General features: G+C 45.9%; 1 protein-coding gene across 3 annotated transcripts in view; it reads right to left on the bottom strand.

Moving 5' to 3' along the window:
* Positions 1–3430: 3430 nt before the first annotated feature.
* NTPCR (nucleoside-triphosphatase, cancer-related) overlaps positions 3431–16891 on the bottom strand; it is a 29397-nt gene continuing 15936 nt past the window's right edge. Inside the window, exons 4-6 of one of the 3 annotated variants that reach the window (XM_070055534.1) lie at positions 12809–12940; positions 10455–10664; positions 3431–4058 (exon numbers count right to left, since the gene is read on the bottom strand). In XM_070055534.1, the coding sequence (XP_069911635.1) occupies positions 3990–4058; positions 10455–10664; positions 12809–12940 (411 nt within the window). In that variant the 3' untranslated portion in view covers positions 3431–3989. The remainder of the gene's footprint in view (positions 4059–10454; positions 10665–12808; positions 12941–16891) is intronic. The other 2 variants (XM_002717363.5, XM_051821465.2) reach the window with 2 other exon arrangements.

The raw sequence follows: 16891 nt of genomic DNA, 5'->3' as shown, positions 1-16891 counted from the left end.
TTGCTGTGTCTGGCGTTTGTTTTGCTGAAACTTTACTCTAAAAACGGATCCTCTACTGTGAGGACATTTGGGCAAATCCTGAGATGGCTTTTTTCCCCTGGCTTGCCTCCCGTTGGAGGGGGCAGAAACCTGGATTCTTGCTGACACGAGGGAAGCAGAAACACAGTCCATGAAGGGTATCACCACGGACTCACTGACCTGCTGAACCATCCTTTTAGGAAAGATAATAGAGATACTCAATTTGGAAATAGCCTTCACATTTCTCTAAAGCATGTAGGGGTTTCAAAACTGGGAGAAAGATGATGGGGAGGGGAGGGTGTTGTAGGGAATCCCATACTCCTTGCAAGAAGATGGTAATACCTTTTTTTTCCTGGTAAACTAAGAATTAGCAATGAGTAACAGTAGGTGAGCCCTATAAATGAGAGTCAACGCCCCCTTATTCTTGGGTCAGCAGTCTCTGGAGATGCAAACTTTAGTCCTGATTTCCATACCGGTGTCTAACAGGAAGCTGATAGTCTTGCTGCTCCTCTCTGAGACAGGCCACACTCAGCTGGCGGCTCCTGCAGTCCTCAAGCCACAAGAACTGACCTTCCAGCCCTGAGCTGTGGTCAGGTCACCCCTGAGTGCCTAGAAGAAAACACAGACAAGGTAATCTCCCCAAAGTGGGAAACCCAAATTGTAGAGAAATGGTGTGGATCTGCCTGCTGCATCAGTGCCTGGAGAGCTCCTGCATCTCATTCCAGAGAGGTCTGGGAGTGCTCCTTCAACTGCTGAATCTCTTGTCTAGGAGAGCACAATCACCTTGTGTGTGCCTACTGACAGGTGTATCGGTGCACACTCACATGCACGGGTTCACACAACAGAGAAGGAAAGATGGTTGACCTGGGAGTGCCTCCAGGACCCTTTGTGGCTGTTAGGCCAGCATCAACCATGCAGCCCCACTTTGCCATACACAACTTTCATATTTACGGCTCAGGAGCCTGTTAATCTGGCTCTTCAGGCGGTCAGTTGCTTCTCAGAATATTCCCTGCAAATTGAATTATAAGCCCCCCCCCCCCTTTAAAGGAGAGGTTCCAGAGTTGACATCTCTTGCCTGGGTTGTTCAAATGTTCATGCCAAAATGCAGACAAGAAGTGACTTTCTGCATCTGGACACTGAGCACAATGGCTTCTCCTTTAAAGATACTGTAAAAGTTATAGCATTTGGTTTCATATAAATCATGTGGCTAATATGGCATTATTTGTTCCAAATTCTTCACTGTGCCTTGAAATCATCTGTGTCTAGCAAGCAGTTTTCTATAATCACTGGATGTTCCAATTACTCTTTGCCCATAAAATGTGCAATGCAACATGTGTTTACTAGGCTCCTCCACCTCTCTACTGTTCTGTCCCAAAGCCTCGTGCTACACAAGCCTCTGCTCTCAGCACACTCACAGGGGGTGAGCCTTCCAGACAAAACCTTCTATGAACTCCAAGCTAGAGGGGAAGAGAAGGGGACTCAGGCCAGGCTGCATTCTCTGGACTCAATGTTCTTAGTGCTGGGAGCAGAATGAGTGACTGAACTTGCAACTTTGCTGGGAACTTCTTTCTGTCAGCCCTGATAGAGAGATGATGTTTTATCAGTTTAAAGACTTAACTATCTCCCTGCTTCCTCTTGTTTGGAGGCAAAAGCAGACAGATGGGTAAACCATTTTGTGTGAAGTGCTTGCTAGGATGGGGAAGAGGGAAGAATTATTTAGTGAAGCATTCTCTATACTGGTTCTGCTAAGTCCATTCAACCTGGTCATTCCAGCTGAAGGTCATCATACAAGCAATACATGTCAATTTTGTGCTTTTTTTAAGTCAGGACTCATATCTAACTTAGATATCCTGGTTTGACTAGTAGGCATTTTGAGATCAAGTATAAAAGAGAATCTTTGACCTCCCCTGTCCCCTGCCCCTTGTACTCCCTGCACAGAGCTCCTCAGTGCAGGACACCAATGAAGAGGCAGCAGTGCAGCCTCCTCTGCTCCTGGCTTGTGCTCAGCAAGTGGATGAACCACACATGGTCTCCTGACCCTGTTTTTCTGTAAACCTCAGCAGGATGTAGTTTTCAGAGGCTGTTCTGTGTTTGGTCCCAAGTTGTTAGGAGTGAATCCATCTTACCGTGCATTATGGATACTTTCAAGTAGGCTGTGACTCTCCCATCCTCCCATAAGCACAAATGACTTCAGTGATACACCCCTCAAACTAGCTAGTTTACCTTCATGAAATTTAAGACAAAATCAAAGTCTACCACACAGTCACAGCTGAAACACTAAGCTCAAAAGAACAAGCAATAGAGGAAACAAGTCCCTCCGTATTTCAGATGCCCTGAGGACCCCCAAGAGGGCCCAGGAAAGCTCCATCTTGCTGCCTGTATAGAATGCCTGGGTGTGAGTCCCAGCTTTGCTTCCGATTCCAGCTTCCTGCTAATGTGCACCCTAGGAGGCAGCAGGTGATGTACCAGGTACTTAGGTACTTGCCACCCACACAGGAAACCTGGACTGAGTTCCCAGGAGCCAGGCCTTTGGGGAGTGAATCAGTAGATGGAAAGTCTCTCAAAGGTTCCTGTCTCTCAAATAAAATAAACTTAAAAAGAAAAAAAAAACTTAGAAATTCGTAGTATTTCACAAAAAATGATGTAACAACACTGAGATATTTATCACTGCATTGTGAACCACCTGGAGGGCAATTTTTATCCCACATACATTCTAGAGCTTCGATAGTCTTTTTTACTTTCCTGCTTTCTCTTTTTTGTTTTCCTCCCCCTCCCCCTTTTTGAAAAATGATTTTCTTATTTATTTGAAAGGCAGAGTGACAGAGAGCAAGAGAGACAAAGGGAGAGACAGAGGTCTTCCATCTGCTGGTTCACTAGGCAAATGGCCTCAACAGCCAGGCAGAGCTGGGCCAGGCTGAAGTCAGGAGCCTGAACTCCATCCAGGTTTCCAATGTAGGTAGAGAGACTCAGTACTTGGCCCATCCTCTGCTGCCTCCCCAGGAGCATTAGCAGGGAGCTGATCAGAAGTAGAGCAGCTGGGACATGAACCAGTGCTCAGGTATGGGATGCTAGCATTGAAAGCAGCAGCTTAACCTGCCACACCACAATGCCTGTCCCACTTTCCTACTTTTTCTGCAGTCCCCTTGCTATGGGCTAAACTCTACCTTGCTAGCTCATTACTCTTGATAAATCCAACTGGGGAGCAGTTGATTTCCTTCCATGATGTAGCATCAGTCTCCTCCCTTCTTCCCCTTTGGGAGGGAAACTAGGCACAAAAAGGTTCAAAAGAGCCCAGGAGAACTCAGCCAAAGCAGGGTTCTGATGTGAACCCCCAGGCCCACGCTGCCATTCTGCCCACTGAGACCCAGGTCGAATCAACGTCCTGAAGACAGAGTCCCTCCCACACAAGGACCCATGTCTATAAACACCAGATTTATTTTTATATTAAACAACAAGCAAACATGAAATATGGGGGAAGATGACCAAAAATTATTTTCTTTTGAAATAATAGTTTTAAAAAGAAAATCAAATAACTACTATTCCTTTAAGTTGTATGAGCTTGAGGCTGCACCTGGAGAGAAACTTAATTTTCATGGCATGCAAAACTGATTAAATGGTGAACTCTTTTGTCCCCCTTTTCCTGAGCACATTTACAAACTTCAATATGGGTGAATTTCATCAAATACTCTGAAAAAATATTTCTGATTTCATAATTTACCCATATCATGCACACAAATGCAATAGGAAATAAACAGAAGGCTTTAAGCATAAATAAGCCAAAATAGATTGTTAAGCTTGTATAGTTAGTCCAGCAGTAGAGCTAATTTGATATTTTAAACAGCTGTCCAGCTTTCTTTGGAAAAGTCCACCAAGTTTCCTAAACCCAAAGGCATAAAACATTGACAAGTCAGGCACCCATCAGGCTGCTCTTGGACCAGGGGACTTCCTCCCGTGTAGAACACAGACTGTCTTCACTTCCTGCTGCTCTGCACACACGTCACGATATCTGGCAGAAGGTGGTTCCTATTTTCCTTGGTGACCTGTGGGAAGAAGAAAGGGAGCAAGTGTCAGAGCTCCTGTCCTTCTCTCCAGTCCAGAGACATCATCTTCCAAAGCTGACAGGCCGGAAGGCTGGGAGCGGAGGAGGTATGTTTTGAGAGCCAGGAGACTTCGAAGCCCAGCTCTTAATGAGCACTGTGAAAAGGACAGGCAATACCATGTCCTGCCACCAGCAGGAGACTTCAGAGACAGCAAGAGAGATCCCCCAAGAGTGCTTGTGTGCCATAGAGCCACAGCTGCACATTTCAGGGAAATGCCTCATCAATGTCACCCTCACAACCATGCGGCATGCGCACCAGGCACACAGGGGAAACAAGACACACGCAATCATCCCCATTTCAGATAAGAGGAAACAGAGTCTCAGGAGCCAGGAGCGTTGGAAAGATGCTGAGCACAGACCCCTCATCTGTCACTCGGGGATCCTGCCCGAGTCCCTGCTCCTGCCCCAGTGAGATGGCCCTGCCAGGAACTGCTGGGGACTACCGGTGCCACAGCAGGGACTGTGCCAGCCACATCCAACAGTTAGAGAGTTCCTTCCAAGTCTTGCTGAGATATAAAAAGAATAGAAATGAAAACTGGAAAAGACACATTTTGAGAACATTTTCTCATGAAAAATTAATGAACAGAATGCAAGTACTACATTATTAATGTATAGATACCCTCCCTTTGATTTCCCTAAGACTATTTGTGCAGTGAGCTGTTTATGTGAAATTGTCTGCAGTGCTCAGTTGTTATGTTCCCTGCGCATAGAGGACAAACTCCGAAACACAAGAACAAGTATGACGTCCTCTGCCAACCTCGGCAGTATATTCCTTTATGTGAAATTCCAGCCTACTTGTTATTCAACCACCAGCATTTCGGCTGCAGAACGCCTCTCCTGGCTTTCTTCCTTCTAGAAACCACGAACCTATTTTCTGTCCATAAATTTGCCTCTCCTGGATATTTTACATAAATGGAATCAGACAAGAAGTGCTCTTTTGTGTCTGCTTGTTTCACTTAGTGTAACATTTTCAAGACCTATCCATGTTGTTGGATGAATCAGAACATCATTCCTTCTTACTGCCAAACAATATCCCATTGTAAGGACAGGCCACACTTTGTTTATCCGTTCATCAGTTGTTGGGTTGTTCCCATGCTTTGGTTATTATGAATAATGCTTCCATGAACATTCATGAACGAATTTTTATGTGAACATATGTTTTCAATTTTTTGGGATATATACCTATGAGAGGAATTACTAGCTTTTATGGCAATTCCAGGTTTAACTTCTTGAGGAACTGCCAAACTGTTTTCCATAGTGATTTACACAATTTACATTCCCACCAGTGGCAAGCATATGAGCGTTCCAATTTCTCCACATCCTCGCCAACACTTGCTACTATCCATTGCTATCCATTTCTACCTTAAAGTTTTTTTTTTTTTTTTAAGATTTATTTATTTATTTGGGAGGCAGAGAGAGAGAGAGAGAGAGAAAGTCTTTCATAAATTGGTTCACTCCCCAGATGGCCGAAATGGCCAGAGTTGCGCTGAGCCAAAGCCAGGAGCCAGGAGCTTCTTTCAGGTCTCCCACACGGGTGCAGGGGCCCAAGGAATTGGACCATCTTCCACTGCTTTCCCAGGCCACAGCAGAGAGCTGGATCGGAAGTGGAGCAGCCGGGAATGAACTGGAACCCATATGGGATGCTGGTACTGTAGGCAGCAGCTTTTTCCTCCTAAGCCACAGTTCCAGCCTTCGTCTTACAGTTTTATTATAGCCATCTTAGAGGGTACAAGTGGTCCCTTGTGGGGAGCAACTGGGAGCAACTCGGACTAGACTAAGTTACTGGAATTAAGACTTATTCTATGCATCTGCTCTCCCACAATATGGCGCTGGGAGAGAAGAAAACAGCTTCTACACAGCTGCCTCCAGTTCAGCCAATAAACTGTAGGACTTGCTCCTGATTGGAGGAGAGCAGCGTACTCGGCGTATGGGCAGCCGAGTTGGGATTGGCAGAGGAGGACTATAAAGGAGGAGAGAGACGGCATGCACCAGGAACATCTAGGGGGAACATCTATCTGAAGGAACACCTGTGCAGCCCCCGAGAGAGCCGGCCGGCGGTGTGCTGCTCCCCCGCGGAAGTGGGGAATGTGGCAGGGGGAACCGCCCTTCCACGGAGGTGGAAGGGACGGTAGCCAACCCGGGAAGGACCAGCAGCCAACCCGGGAAGGACCAGCAGCCAACCCGGGAAGAACCAGCAGCAAACCCGGGGAGGGCCGAGCAGACGAAAGAACAACGCAGGGTCCTGTGTCGTTCCTCCACGAAGACGGGGAGCGACAGTCCCTCATTGTGGTTTTGGTTTGCACTGCCATAATACCTAGTGATGGAACATTTCTTTTCATGTCCTTATTGGCCATCTGTATTATCTTCTTTTTCTGCAAGCAGCTTTCTTATTGACTTCTCTTCCAGCAGCTAGTAACTGTACTTATAACCGTAGCTCTGCACCTAGAGGACAGGAATGCATAGGTCCAGTGAATAGCACTGAATGGGCAGGAGTGCATGGGCCCAGAAAACAGCACTGAGTTCCTGCTGAGATGAAAATAATATCCATATTGCTGTAGCAGAGGAGAATAAAAGGAGGCCTTTCAATTTCCAAATTGGAGGGAAGCTAGAATCTACTTCCCATTATTCTTGTGATCCTACATTCCACAAATGAAAACTATAAGAGCATGTTATAAGAAAACAAGTTTAAATGGTTTTGGAGTCAGAATATTAAGAGACTTTGTTATAATATCATTTTTTAATAGAGAAATCAAATACTTTCTAACAAGCCAAGATTTACGGTAAAACCACTTGAATCATTTCTATGAATGAAGGTAACACTATAGCAGGGTTATGCTAATGCTCAGGCTTTGACATCAGCCAGACCAAGGTCTGAATCCTAGCTCTGTCATTAACTGAATGATCTTGGACAGGTTACAGAGCCTCTTGACTCCTCAAATATCTCATATATGAAATGCAGTAATAAGTGTATCGTGAGGCACTGAGCACAGCACCCAGCACCATGTGCACATCAACTGGGGGCCACCTTCGTATTCCATTCCAGTGCTTGCCAGGTTCCAGGCGTTTCTTCTGTACCCTCAATAGACAACATCTAACATTTCTACCCAGGGAGGATGTAGAAGGAAGTCAAATAAAATATGTTTTCTAAATGCTATTAAGTGGGTGGGCGTTTGGCCTAGTAGTTAAGATGCCAGTTGGGATACCCGCAACTCATAACAAAGTCGAATACTTGGCTCAGGTTCCTAACTCCAGCTTGCTGCTAATGTGCACCCTGGGAGGCAGCAGGTGGTTGCCCATGTCATTGGATTCCTGCCACCCGTGCGAAAGCTGGAGGAAGTTCTCGGTGCCTAGCTTTGGCATACTCCAGCCCTGGCCATTGCAGGCATTTGAGAAGTGAAGTAGATGGGAGTGCTCTCTCTCAAATAACTTTTAAATGTCAAAAATCAGTCCATCAATCGATCAATCAATACCAATAAGAACATCAAACTCTGATATTTTTAAATGAGTAGCAACTATCCAACATAAAAATATTTTTTCCATGTTGTTAATTAGAATACACATACACACAACAATGCAAACAGCTCTTTCCATTAACTCTGAGTCATGAAGGCCTTTGTGTCTTGCCTCTATGGCATTAATGTTACCATTAGTTTTTACAGCTTCAAATAAACAAATACTGAAATAAATTTAAAAAAAAATTTGTAGTGGTTATACTTAAAGAGCAGAAAATCCTAGAAGTCAGGAGAAAACAAACTGACCAAATCGCTGAAAGAACAACAGATGACCTTCAGGAAGGCCACTGTTGTTCTGCCCGTGCCAGGCAGACGTCTAAGTTACCAAGACCGTCGGTCCAGAAGACACTCTAGAGTCATAACACACACAGGACTTGTGACTGTGCCTGTGCCCAGCAGGTCAGTGAAGGACTGTGCCTCACATATCTAGGCCAACCACCATGGGAAGACAAACTGGGATATCACCCAAACACCAACACATTCTTAAAACAAAATCAAGAAGGAGGAAGAGGAAGAGAAAGAGGAGGAGAAGGACAATATTACTGATCATGTTAAACAAATTAGGGGTCAGTGAGACAGCATCAAACAGCCTACAAGATGGGATAGCAGCCACACACTGCAGTCAGGTGTATGGTCTGTTTTTCAGGAGCAAAGGGAACATGCCTTACATGTGCCTGTAACATGGACTAAGTGCTAGATGCAAACGATGCTCTAAAAATGGATTCAGATTCTTATTGCACGTTAAAAATGGATAGGACCCACGATATCGAATCCAACTACTGAAGTCTACACATCAGGAAAATGAGGATCTTCATTTATAAATCAGGAACAGAAGGACCACAGAAGCCCCCAAGCAGCACAAGGATAAAAGGGTATGTCGGCTCCTCACATAATTAACTCAAAGCTAATCACTTTATTTACACATCATTAAGAGCAATGATTATCTTGCCTGAAGAATCATTTACAGTTTTAAAGGAAATGCAGTGTTAAGATACAATTTTTTTTTTTTTTTTACGTAACAGTTGGCTCTCCTCAAGCTCTCCTTAGGAATTTTGGGTTGGATTAGCTGGCAGAGATAGCTAATACCTGGAGCTTACCACTATCAACTTCCCAGTCTTCCAGCCTGGAAGCTATCTGGCCTGAAAACTGATTTTATTTCATGATCATTCACTATTGGTTGTCTCTATTTCCACAGAAACTCTATAATCACAACCACAACTTCTAACACGGAGCCCACGTAAAACAGGAGACCAGGAGGGTCACGTGTTAACTCTCAAGGATGCTCTTGAGGATGTGACCTTTCCCAGCACTCAGGTCTCAGCTCATTCACCTCCTAGACAGGCCTCCCTTGATTACCCCTCTACTCCTGCCCCCAACTACCACTTTGCCCGGGCTTCTTTCCATTGGCTTTATCAGAATCTTAAATCGCTTACTTTGTCTGCTTATATTTTTGACATCTGCCCTCTGCTCTAGGCTGTAAGCTCCACAAGGGCATGGAGTTGAGTCTTGGATTGTACCACACTATCACCAAGACTGAGACTGACACCTAGCACACAGCTTCCTCAGTATTCACCAAATGAATAAATGAATGCGTGCATTTCCAAGTCTGGCTCACCTAACCCTAATGGTTACCGCCATTCCAGGATATTTTGGAAGTAACAAGTGGATGTCTCACTGGGACCGTGGACCATGGAAATATTCTGATGGGTGATATAGGTGCTCATGAGTATCTTGCAGCCAGAGCTTACTTTGACTCTCCCTGCTAGGCATGGCCGTGCCTCTCTGACTTGTTCACTTGGCATCTGCAGGGCCAAGGAACCTCTAAAGAGGATTAGGGAAGGGTGTCATAAGGTGGAGGAGGGAGCCAATAACTGAAACTGACTGAGGTCAGAGAAAGACAATGGAGAAAGAAAGGTAAGGATTCAGGCAGTGTCAGCAGTGCTGCTAGAGCCCCTCACAACACTGCCACTGGTTGATACGAGATGCTGCGACTCCTCATCTCTCACGTGGATCCTAACGCTGTGCTTCTCAAACTGCAGAACCACCTAAGGGTTTATTAAAACAAGGATCACTGGGCCCATCCCCCAAAGAGTTTAAGTCCTTAGGTCAAGGCAAGACAGATGGGCACATCTCACAAGCTCCCAAGTGATGTGCATACGACCACTCTGCAAGCCTCTGTTTGAGCAGGATGTGGTAGCGGTGCCATCCCAGGGACTACTGAGTAACACAAGTGTGGCCAGTGTGCCTAAAAAACAGAATTCCTAATTTTACTTAAATGTAATCAGTTCCAACATAAATAGCCACGTGTGGCTAGGGGCCACTGTACCGTAGAGTACAGCGAGTACATTTCCACCACCGCGGGAGGTTCTCCTGAACAAGGCTACTCCAGAGCACCTGGAAGCTGTGCTGCCAACCGTAACCACAGCCTCTTCTCCTCATTAGCAGAAGTGGGTCAGTTTAAAAGGGAAACTTTTTAAACAAAGTTATACTTGTGTGCCTCTGTATCCCACTGTGCCCTATCAGTCTGAGAGGAGACAAGCTTAGAACAAGGGCACCAGCTGCTCAGGTGATGCTGAAGCTAAGAGGCCCTGGTGTCTGGTGGGAGATGGAAGAAGAAAGCAGCCAGGACAGTTGGTGCCTCCCACAAGGGGGTTTGTTTTGTCATCAAGTAGAGACAGAATTCAGGTTTGATAGAGTCCAGAAAGTCAGACTCACCTATGTTCCCATATAGGAGGGAAAAACAGTAATTCACGTTAAGGCTACTTGCTGCCCAAGATCATCCAGTCCACTTTCACACAGAGGACCGGCTGCACTCACATACTCACACTAAACACCTTCACGTCACTTCTGTTTCTAATTTCTTCCACAAGAGCCAGCGGTTTTCCCTTAGGGACTGGGATTGTGCCAAGAATTATGGTTCCTGGGGTGGACAGTGTCTGACGAACAGCCTGGATGAAGGGCTGACTGAAGAGTTCCATTTTCCCGATCTCATCGATGACACATACTCTTTGTCCTGAGCCGCTGCTGGAACCTGCCTGGGAATGACAAAGACATTGACAAGGAACCAAAGTCACATTAGCCAAAGGGCCCCTGGGTCCCGCCCCATCAGTCACCAACCAGCAGTCACAGGGTGAGTCAGCTATGCTTTTGAAGTCAGAAGATGGTCCCTGTGGTCCACAGGGAGCAAGTTGTGGAGACTAATCTTAGAAGGGCTCCTTTGGAGCTGCAGTACCCAGAAAATCCGATTCCCTGAGTCAACAAGCTTCTCAGAATTACTCCTTCAAAACAGCAGCAGGGGCTGGCTCTGTGGCATAGCGGGTAAGGACACCGCCTGCAGTGCCGGCATCCCATATGGTTTGAGTCCTGGCTGCTCCGCTTCTGATCCAGCTCCCTGCTAATGTGCCTGGGAAAGCAGTGGAAGATGGCCCAGGTGCTTGGGTCCCTGCACCCACATGGGGGACCTGGAGGAAGCTCCTGGCTCTTGGCTTCGGATTAGACCCACTCCGGCCGTTGCAGCCATCTGGGGAGTGAACCAGGGATGGAAGACCTCTCTCTCTGCCTTTGCCCCTCTGTAACTCTGCCTTTCAAATAAATTAAAAAACAAACAAACAAACAAAAAAAAAACAGCAACAGTAATGAAGCTTTGTATTCACATATACTCAGGAAACAAATGGCTCCTGAACACTTCAGGTTTAAATTAAATGAAACAGCAAAGCTTATCAATAATTAACCTTTATTAATAATACCATTTTTGCTTTATTTTGGGTCATAAGATATTCCCCATTTGTTGAGAAAGATAATTGCTACAGGCAGATGCATTTCATAATCTGACCTATGAGAGTTCATGGAAAGACAGAAAAATAAAAAGAGAAATAGTCTTCCTTCTTCAGTTAAAAGAAAAACAAGTGACTGTGAGTGCAATGGTGCCCTTTAGATCTCAGATTCCTTTTTCTAATGACTTTATTCCAATCCATGTCCATTACTTCCTTGAAAATCCTACTCAGAATAGGCATGGCAGCCAGCATCCAAGAGTTCTACTGATTCCACACACAGCCCTCTCGCATAGTAACAAGGTAGTATGTGTGATCGACAGAATACGGCAATGGTACGTCACCTCTGAGACTAGAGCAAACGAAGCCTGCTTTTTCTGTATGGCTGGCCTTTCTAGGATCACTCGTTCTTGGGAGGGGAGCTGTCATGTTGTGAGGACACACAGGACCATGTGGTGATGCACTTGAGGCCTCATGCCTATAGCCAGAGAGGACCAGCCTGCCAGCCACCAACTGAGCAGGCTCAGAGGCAGACCCCTCAGGACCACAGGCCCAGCAGACACGTGTCCTACAGCAATGAGAGCCCCTGAGCCAGAACCACCAGCAAAGCTACACCTGGATTCCTGCCCCTCAGGCTCTGTGAAATAACACGGTTGCTGCCTTAAGCTGCTGTACTTGGGGGTGATCTGCTACAAAGCCAACAGGTAACGAGTGGACAAGTACTCTCTAGAATGACCTTGTTGAGAAAGCTGATAGGACTCTGGCCTCCCTCAGGAGGGACACAACAGAACATAGAATAAACACTTCAATGAATGCTAAGTGACAACTCCATTTTACATATCTCTGTGTAAACGAGCTTTGTGAAAACTGTATGTGAAGCTGGTTTACAAGGTGACAGCAATGCAGTCCAGGAGTGCCTGTCTCAGTTACACTGGATTTTCCTCAAATCCCAAATGCCAAAGCTATGTGGGGTGCAGTATCACTGGTGGAAGGTGCATGTGGCAGCCAGGGACACAAGGGCCAGATCTTATAGGCCTTGATGGAGTGCAGTGCAGTGGAGATTTTGTTCCACAGACAAAAGCCTACACCAGGGGGATCACAAGTTGTGTGAGAATGTCTGGGGCTGCGTGAAGTAAAGATGATGTGTCAGACACTGGGACAGACAATATGAGAGGGTGGGGTCTTAACCCAGTTTGTGGTTGGAGGAGAGCATGAAAGCAGAGTCTCAGACTTTTATGTCAGTGATGCTCTACCTTCTTACTGAACACTGTGGACATATGCTATGTTTCTCCACTCTTTTTAGTAGCACAAAGACCAAGAATTTTTCCACTGTAATCACCCAACAGAGGTCTGAACAACAGCCCAACGTCTGTTTCTGATGCACTTAGATTTTTTTCTACTGCACTTACCTGAACACAAAGCTGGTCTCCCTTCTGAGAACACAGACACAGTGTCCTCGTGTCTGCCTTCTCCATGGAACTGAGTGATGATGGAGAGCTGAGAGGTGGAAAGTGGACAGGGCCAAGGCTGCCCTCCATGGGCTGGGGTGGGAGGAAGGGAGATTGTGCATGCAGTAAGTCACTATGCGTGCCACGTTTTTCCTTCAAAAATGAGTGGCAAATGTGGGAGAAGTAAAATGGCTTTCAGCCACCTGTCTGTGCTGATAAAAACAGACAACCCCACAGGAAGGTTTCTGCCTGGGAGCAAGGCATTCTAACTGACCTCTTACCAAGTAGCATCGGGGGCATTTTACTGCCTCCGAGACAATGAATCATCACAGAGGTTGTCTTTCCGGTGGCTACCATCTACAAGCCATTTTGGTATATCAGAATGACCGTTCTGAAAGCTGCCAAATCAGACAAGAAAGAGCATTATGAAAGAATGTATTTAAATGATTGCATATATGTGCCCAGCCACTGCACATTGCCATGTTTGTAATAATACATGTGTAGGACGGGTTGAAATGCACAAGTATTTGGAGCATCTTCAGCTGCCTTCGTAAGGAGCCAGATTAGAGGCAGAGTAGCCAGGTCATAAACCAGTACTCTGATATGGGATGCTGGCATTTCAAACAGTGGCAGCTTAACCTGTTGTACCACAATGCCAGCCTCAAGAGGAGGTTAATTTTTTTTTTTTTTTTTTTTTTTTTTTGACAGGCAGAGTGGACAGTGAGATAGAGAGACAGAGAGAGAAAGGTCTTCCTTTTGCCGTTGGTTCACCCTCCAATGGCCGCCGCTGCAGCCGGCGCACCGCGCTGATCCGATGGCAGGAGCCAGGAGCCAGGTGCTTTTCCTGGTCTCCCATGGGGTGCAGGGCCCAAGCACCTGGGCCATCCTCCACTGCACTCCCTGGCCATAGCAGAGAGCTGGCCTGGAAGAGGGGCAACCGGGACAGAATCCGGCGCCCTGACCGGGACTAGAACCCGGTGTGCCGGCGCCGCAAGGTGGAGGATTAGCCTATTGATCCACGGCGCCGGCCCAAGAGGAGGTTAATTTTATAAAGTGGTAGAGATCTCTATTTTAGTGCTTTAGGGTGGAAGAAAATGTTAATAGTATATGTTTTCCAAATCTTAATGGAGAATGGGAATGGGGGAGGGAGGAGGAGATGGGGAGGGACTGAGGGTGGAGGGCAGGTTATGGTGAGAAGAATCACTATATTCCTAAAGATGTACTCATGAAATTTATATTCATTAAATAAAAGGTTAAAAAAAATGTGTAGGGATAAAGCACGTGGCTCTACAACAACATCCCATCCTGTAACTCTCTAGAACACTCACCAATGAGAGCTCATCTATATTAAGTTTCAGCACAAAGATATTTGGATATGCATGCATATATAATTTTCTACCAAATGGAAATGCTTGTTTTAAATATAAAATCCTCATTCTGTCCAGAATTAGGCATTTTTATAAACCAGGAACTGTGGAAATCTCAAAAATAAGTCTGTAATTTTAATAAAAAAAATGAAGTTATTCACACTCCACTGAGAGGCAGATGTCAGAAGCTGAAACACTCAGAAGCCTGTAAACACTTGGCTTATGTTTCTAAATAGCACATGAACTCAGGAGCTTAAAAAAGGAACCGCTATTATGTTCAAAGCTGGTTTATTTCTATCTAAATTCAAGCCACTTTAGAGGGAAATATAAAACACATCAGTGAACCTGTATTCACCTGTGTCACTGCTCTAAATTCTGGCAGATAAAGACACAGTCTTACAAGTCACAGGGGCCCAGGTTGGAGGATAGTCAAGGACCTGCCCTGCCTCCATTTCCATGTGGGAGAGCACTGGGCTCCCACAGTAACTCTGCCTGAAGCTGCTGGAGTGAAGAACTGTACGTGGCTCTCGGCCACATGGTTACAGTCTCTGCGCACACATCTCCTGCGTGTACACACCAGCCACCCTCTCCCCAGAGGCATCACTTCTGGGGGTTGCACTGTGGTCCTGTGTCACTCAGCACAGCCACTCTGCCCAAGCCCTTCTTCTTGGTTCCATTTTAGCTGATAATAAATTTTCAGCCACAAAGAGTGAGGAAAATTTCTTTCCCCGCAGCATTTTCAGTTGCTCTGTTCTGAGAGGGAAGGTATTTCTTTCAGATGGAGTCCAGCGATTGGGCAGCTAGGGTTAAGAGAATCCATGAATAACTTCATAGTTTTGGTTGTACTCAGCTAGTCTGCTTTCCAGAAAGATTAAACTGACTTAGAGCAACAAAATATTTTTGTACCAGTTATACCAGAGACCTAAAAATAATGTGCGTGGGGTTTTCTTTTTCTTTTTGGTCTTTTGTTTATATGAAACTTTAAGAATATAGGAAAAATGTAAATACAAAATACACACTTCATTTAACCAAAATATTGAAATAAGAGCAACCTAATTAAAGTAGTTTTTGCCTTATTCTGAATGATTTGCGTAATATATATTTCTGGTGGTATTAATTAATGTATTTTTTGAATATCAAACACACAGAGTGGCTTCTGAGCTTGTCCATCTGGGACATGAAGTGTTGAAAATCATGGTAGGGAAGTAGGGGTCTACCAGAAGTCAGGCAGCAGAGCCATGGCCCTGCCCTTCCAACGCCACAAGTTCTGGGCAAACAGAAAGAAAGGCAAATGGTCACAGTAGCCACTGCCGAGCCAGCTCACAAGTCCTCTCACCCTGAAGTTAGCTAAAACTGCAGGCCCCCAACCAGACTTTCTGTTGTTTATTCCAAGCCTTCATGTTTCAGAACTCCTTCACAGTCTGGTGGCATGTGGACTGTGTGTCCCCAGGAAGGAGTCAGGACAAGATGTCTAGACTATTGCACACGCCCGGCCTTGCTCCACTTAGACCCACCCTGGGCAGAAGCTCCTCTCACAGACATGCCAGAGATTCCCACCCCAAGGCTTAGGCTGACTAGTCCTGAGGCTCCTCCTGGGTGCCCTAGGTGACTTCCCGGGGACCCAAGAGCTCACCCACACAATAACCTGATCCAGAGCACCCCAACCCTTGTGGCATTTCCTAAGCTGCAAGAACTATCCTCAGACCAAAACAGCATCTGCTGGCTGACAGCTCAGTGGGATGAAGAACCCAATATTCCTGATCCCAGAACTCCTGTACCAGCCTGGACATTTGGGCTCCTGGGACTCCATAACAGATGTATGGCCCCACTCTTGCCTCTGGGTTTTTGGTAAACACAAATCAAACTGAGTTGGGCCGGCGCTGTGGCTTAGCGGGTTAGCATCCTGGCCTGAAGCACTGGCATCCCATGTGGGCGCCGGTTTGAGATCCGGCTGCTCCACTTCCGATACAGCTCTCTGCTATGGCCTGGGAAAGCAGTAGAAGATGGCCCAAATTCTTGGGCCCCTGCACCCATGTGGGAGACCCGGAAGAAGCTCCTGGCTCCTGGCTTCGGATTGGCGCAGCTCCAACAGTTGTGGCCAATTGGGGAGTGAACCATCGGATGGAAGACCTCCCTCTCTCTGCCTCTCCTTCTCTCTCTGTGTAACTTTGACTTTCAAATAAATAAATAAATCTTTAAAAAAAAATCTGTGATGGGATGTACCTGCCAAGGTACTGCCACCCATCACCTCACCTCACTGAACTCCCAAGGAAAAACAGCCAGAGCTATTCCTCTGTTCAAGGCCTCCTAAAGAGCCAGGGTTTAGAGCATTTTACAATCATTTGTGTTCAGTCCTCCTACCAACTTCACAGAACAGGTATCAGCATCTCTGTTTTATAGATGAAAAAGGAAGTCAGAGGTTGAATGACTTATGCAAAGTCAGAGAGCACAGGGACAGAGTTAGAATCAAACCCAAGATCACTTGACGCCAAAGCCCCCCTTCCACACCCCATGTGCAACACAGCTGCACGTTTTCATCCTGAAATATGGAAGAGCGATATCCAGGAAATTCATCTAACACTGAAGAAACCGATCTTTTCTCCAACAAGAAGGAAGAGTCCTCTACTTTCTAGAGGTCTACAAAGGAATAGACAGAAACCTCAATTTCTTTTTAAAT

Source organism: Oryctolagus cuniculus, chromosome 13, assembly GCF_964237555.1.
Source record: "Oryctolagus cuniculus chromosome 13, mOryCun1.1, whole genome shotgun sequence".
In the NCBI taxonomy this organism is placed as follows: Eukaryota; Metazoa; Chordata; class Mammalia; order Lagomorpha; family Leporidae; genus Oryctolagus; species Oryctolagus cuniculus.
Note: the sequence above shows the minus strand (reverse complement) of the source record. Positions and strands in the feature narration are given on the sequence as shown.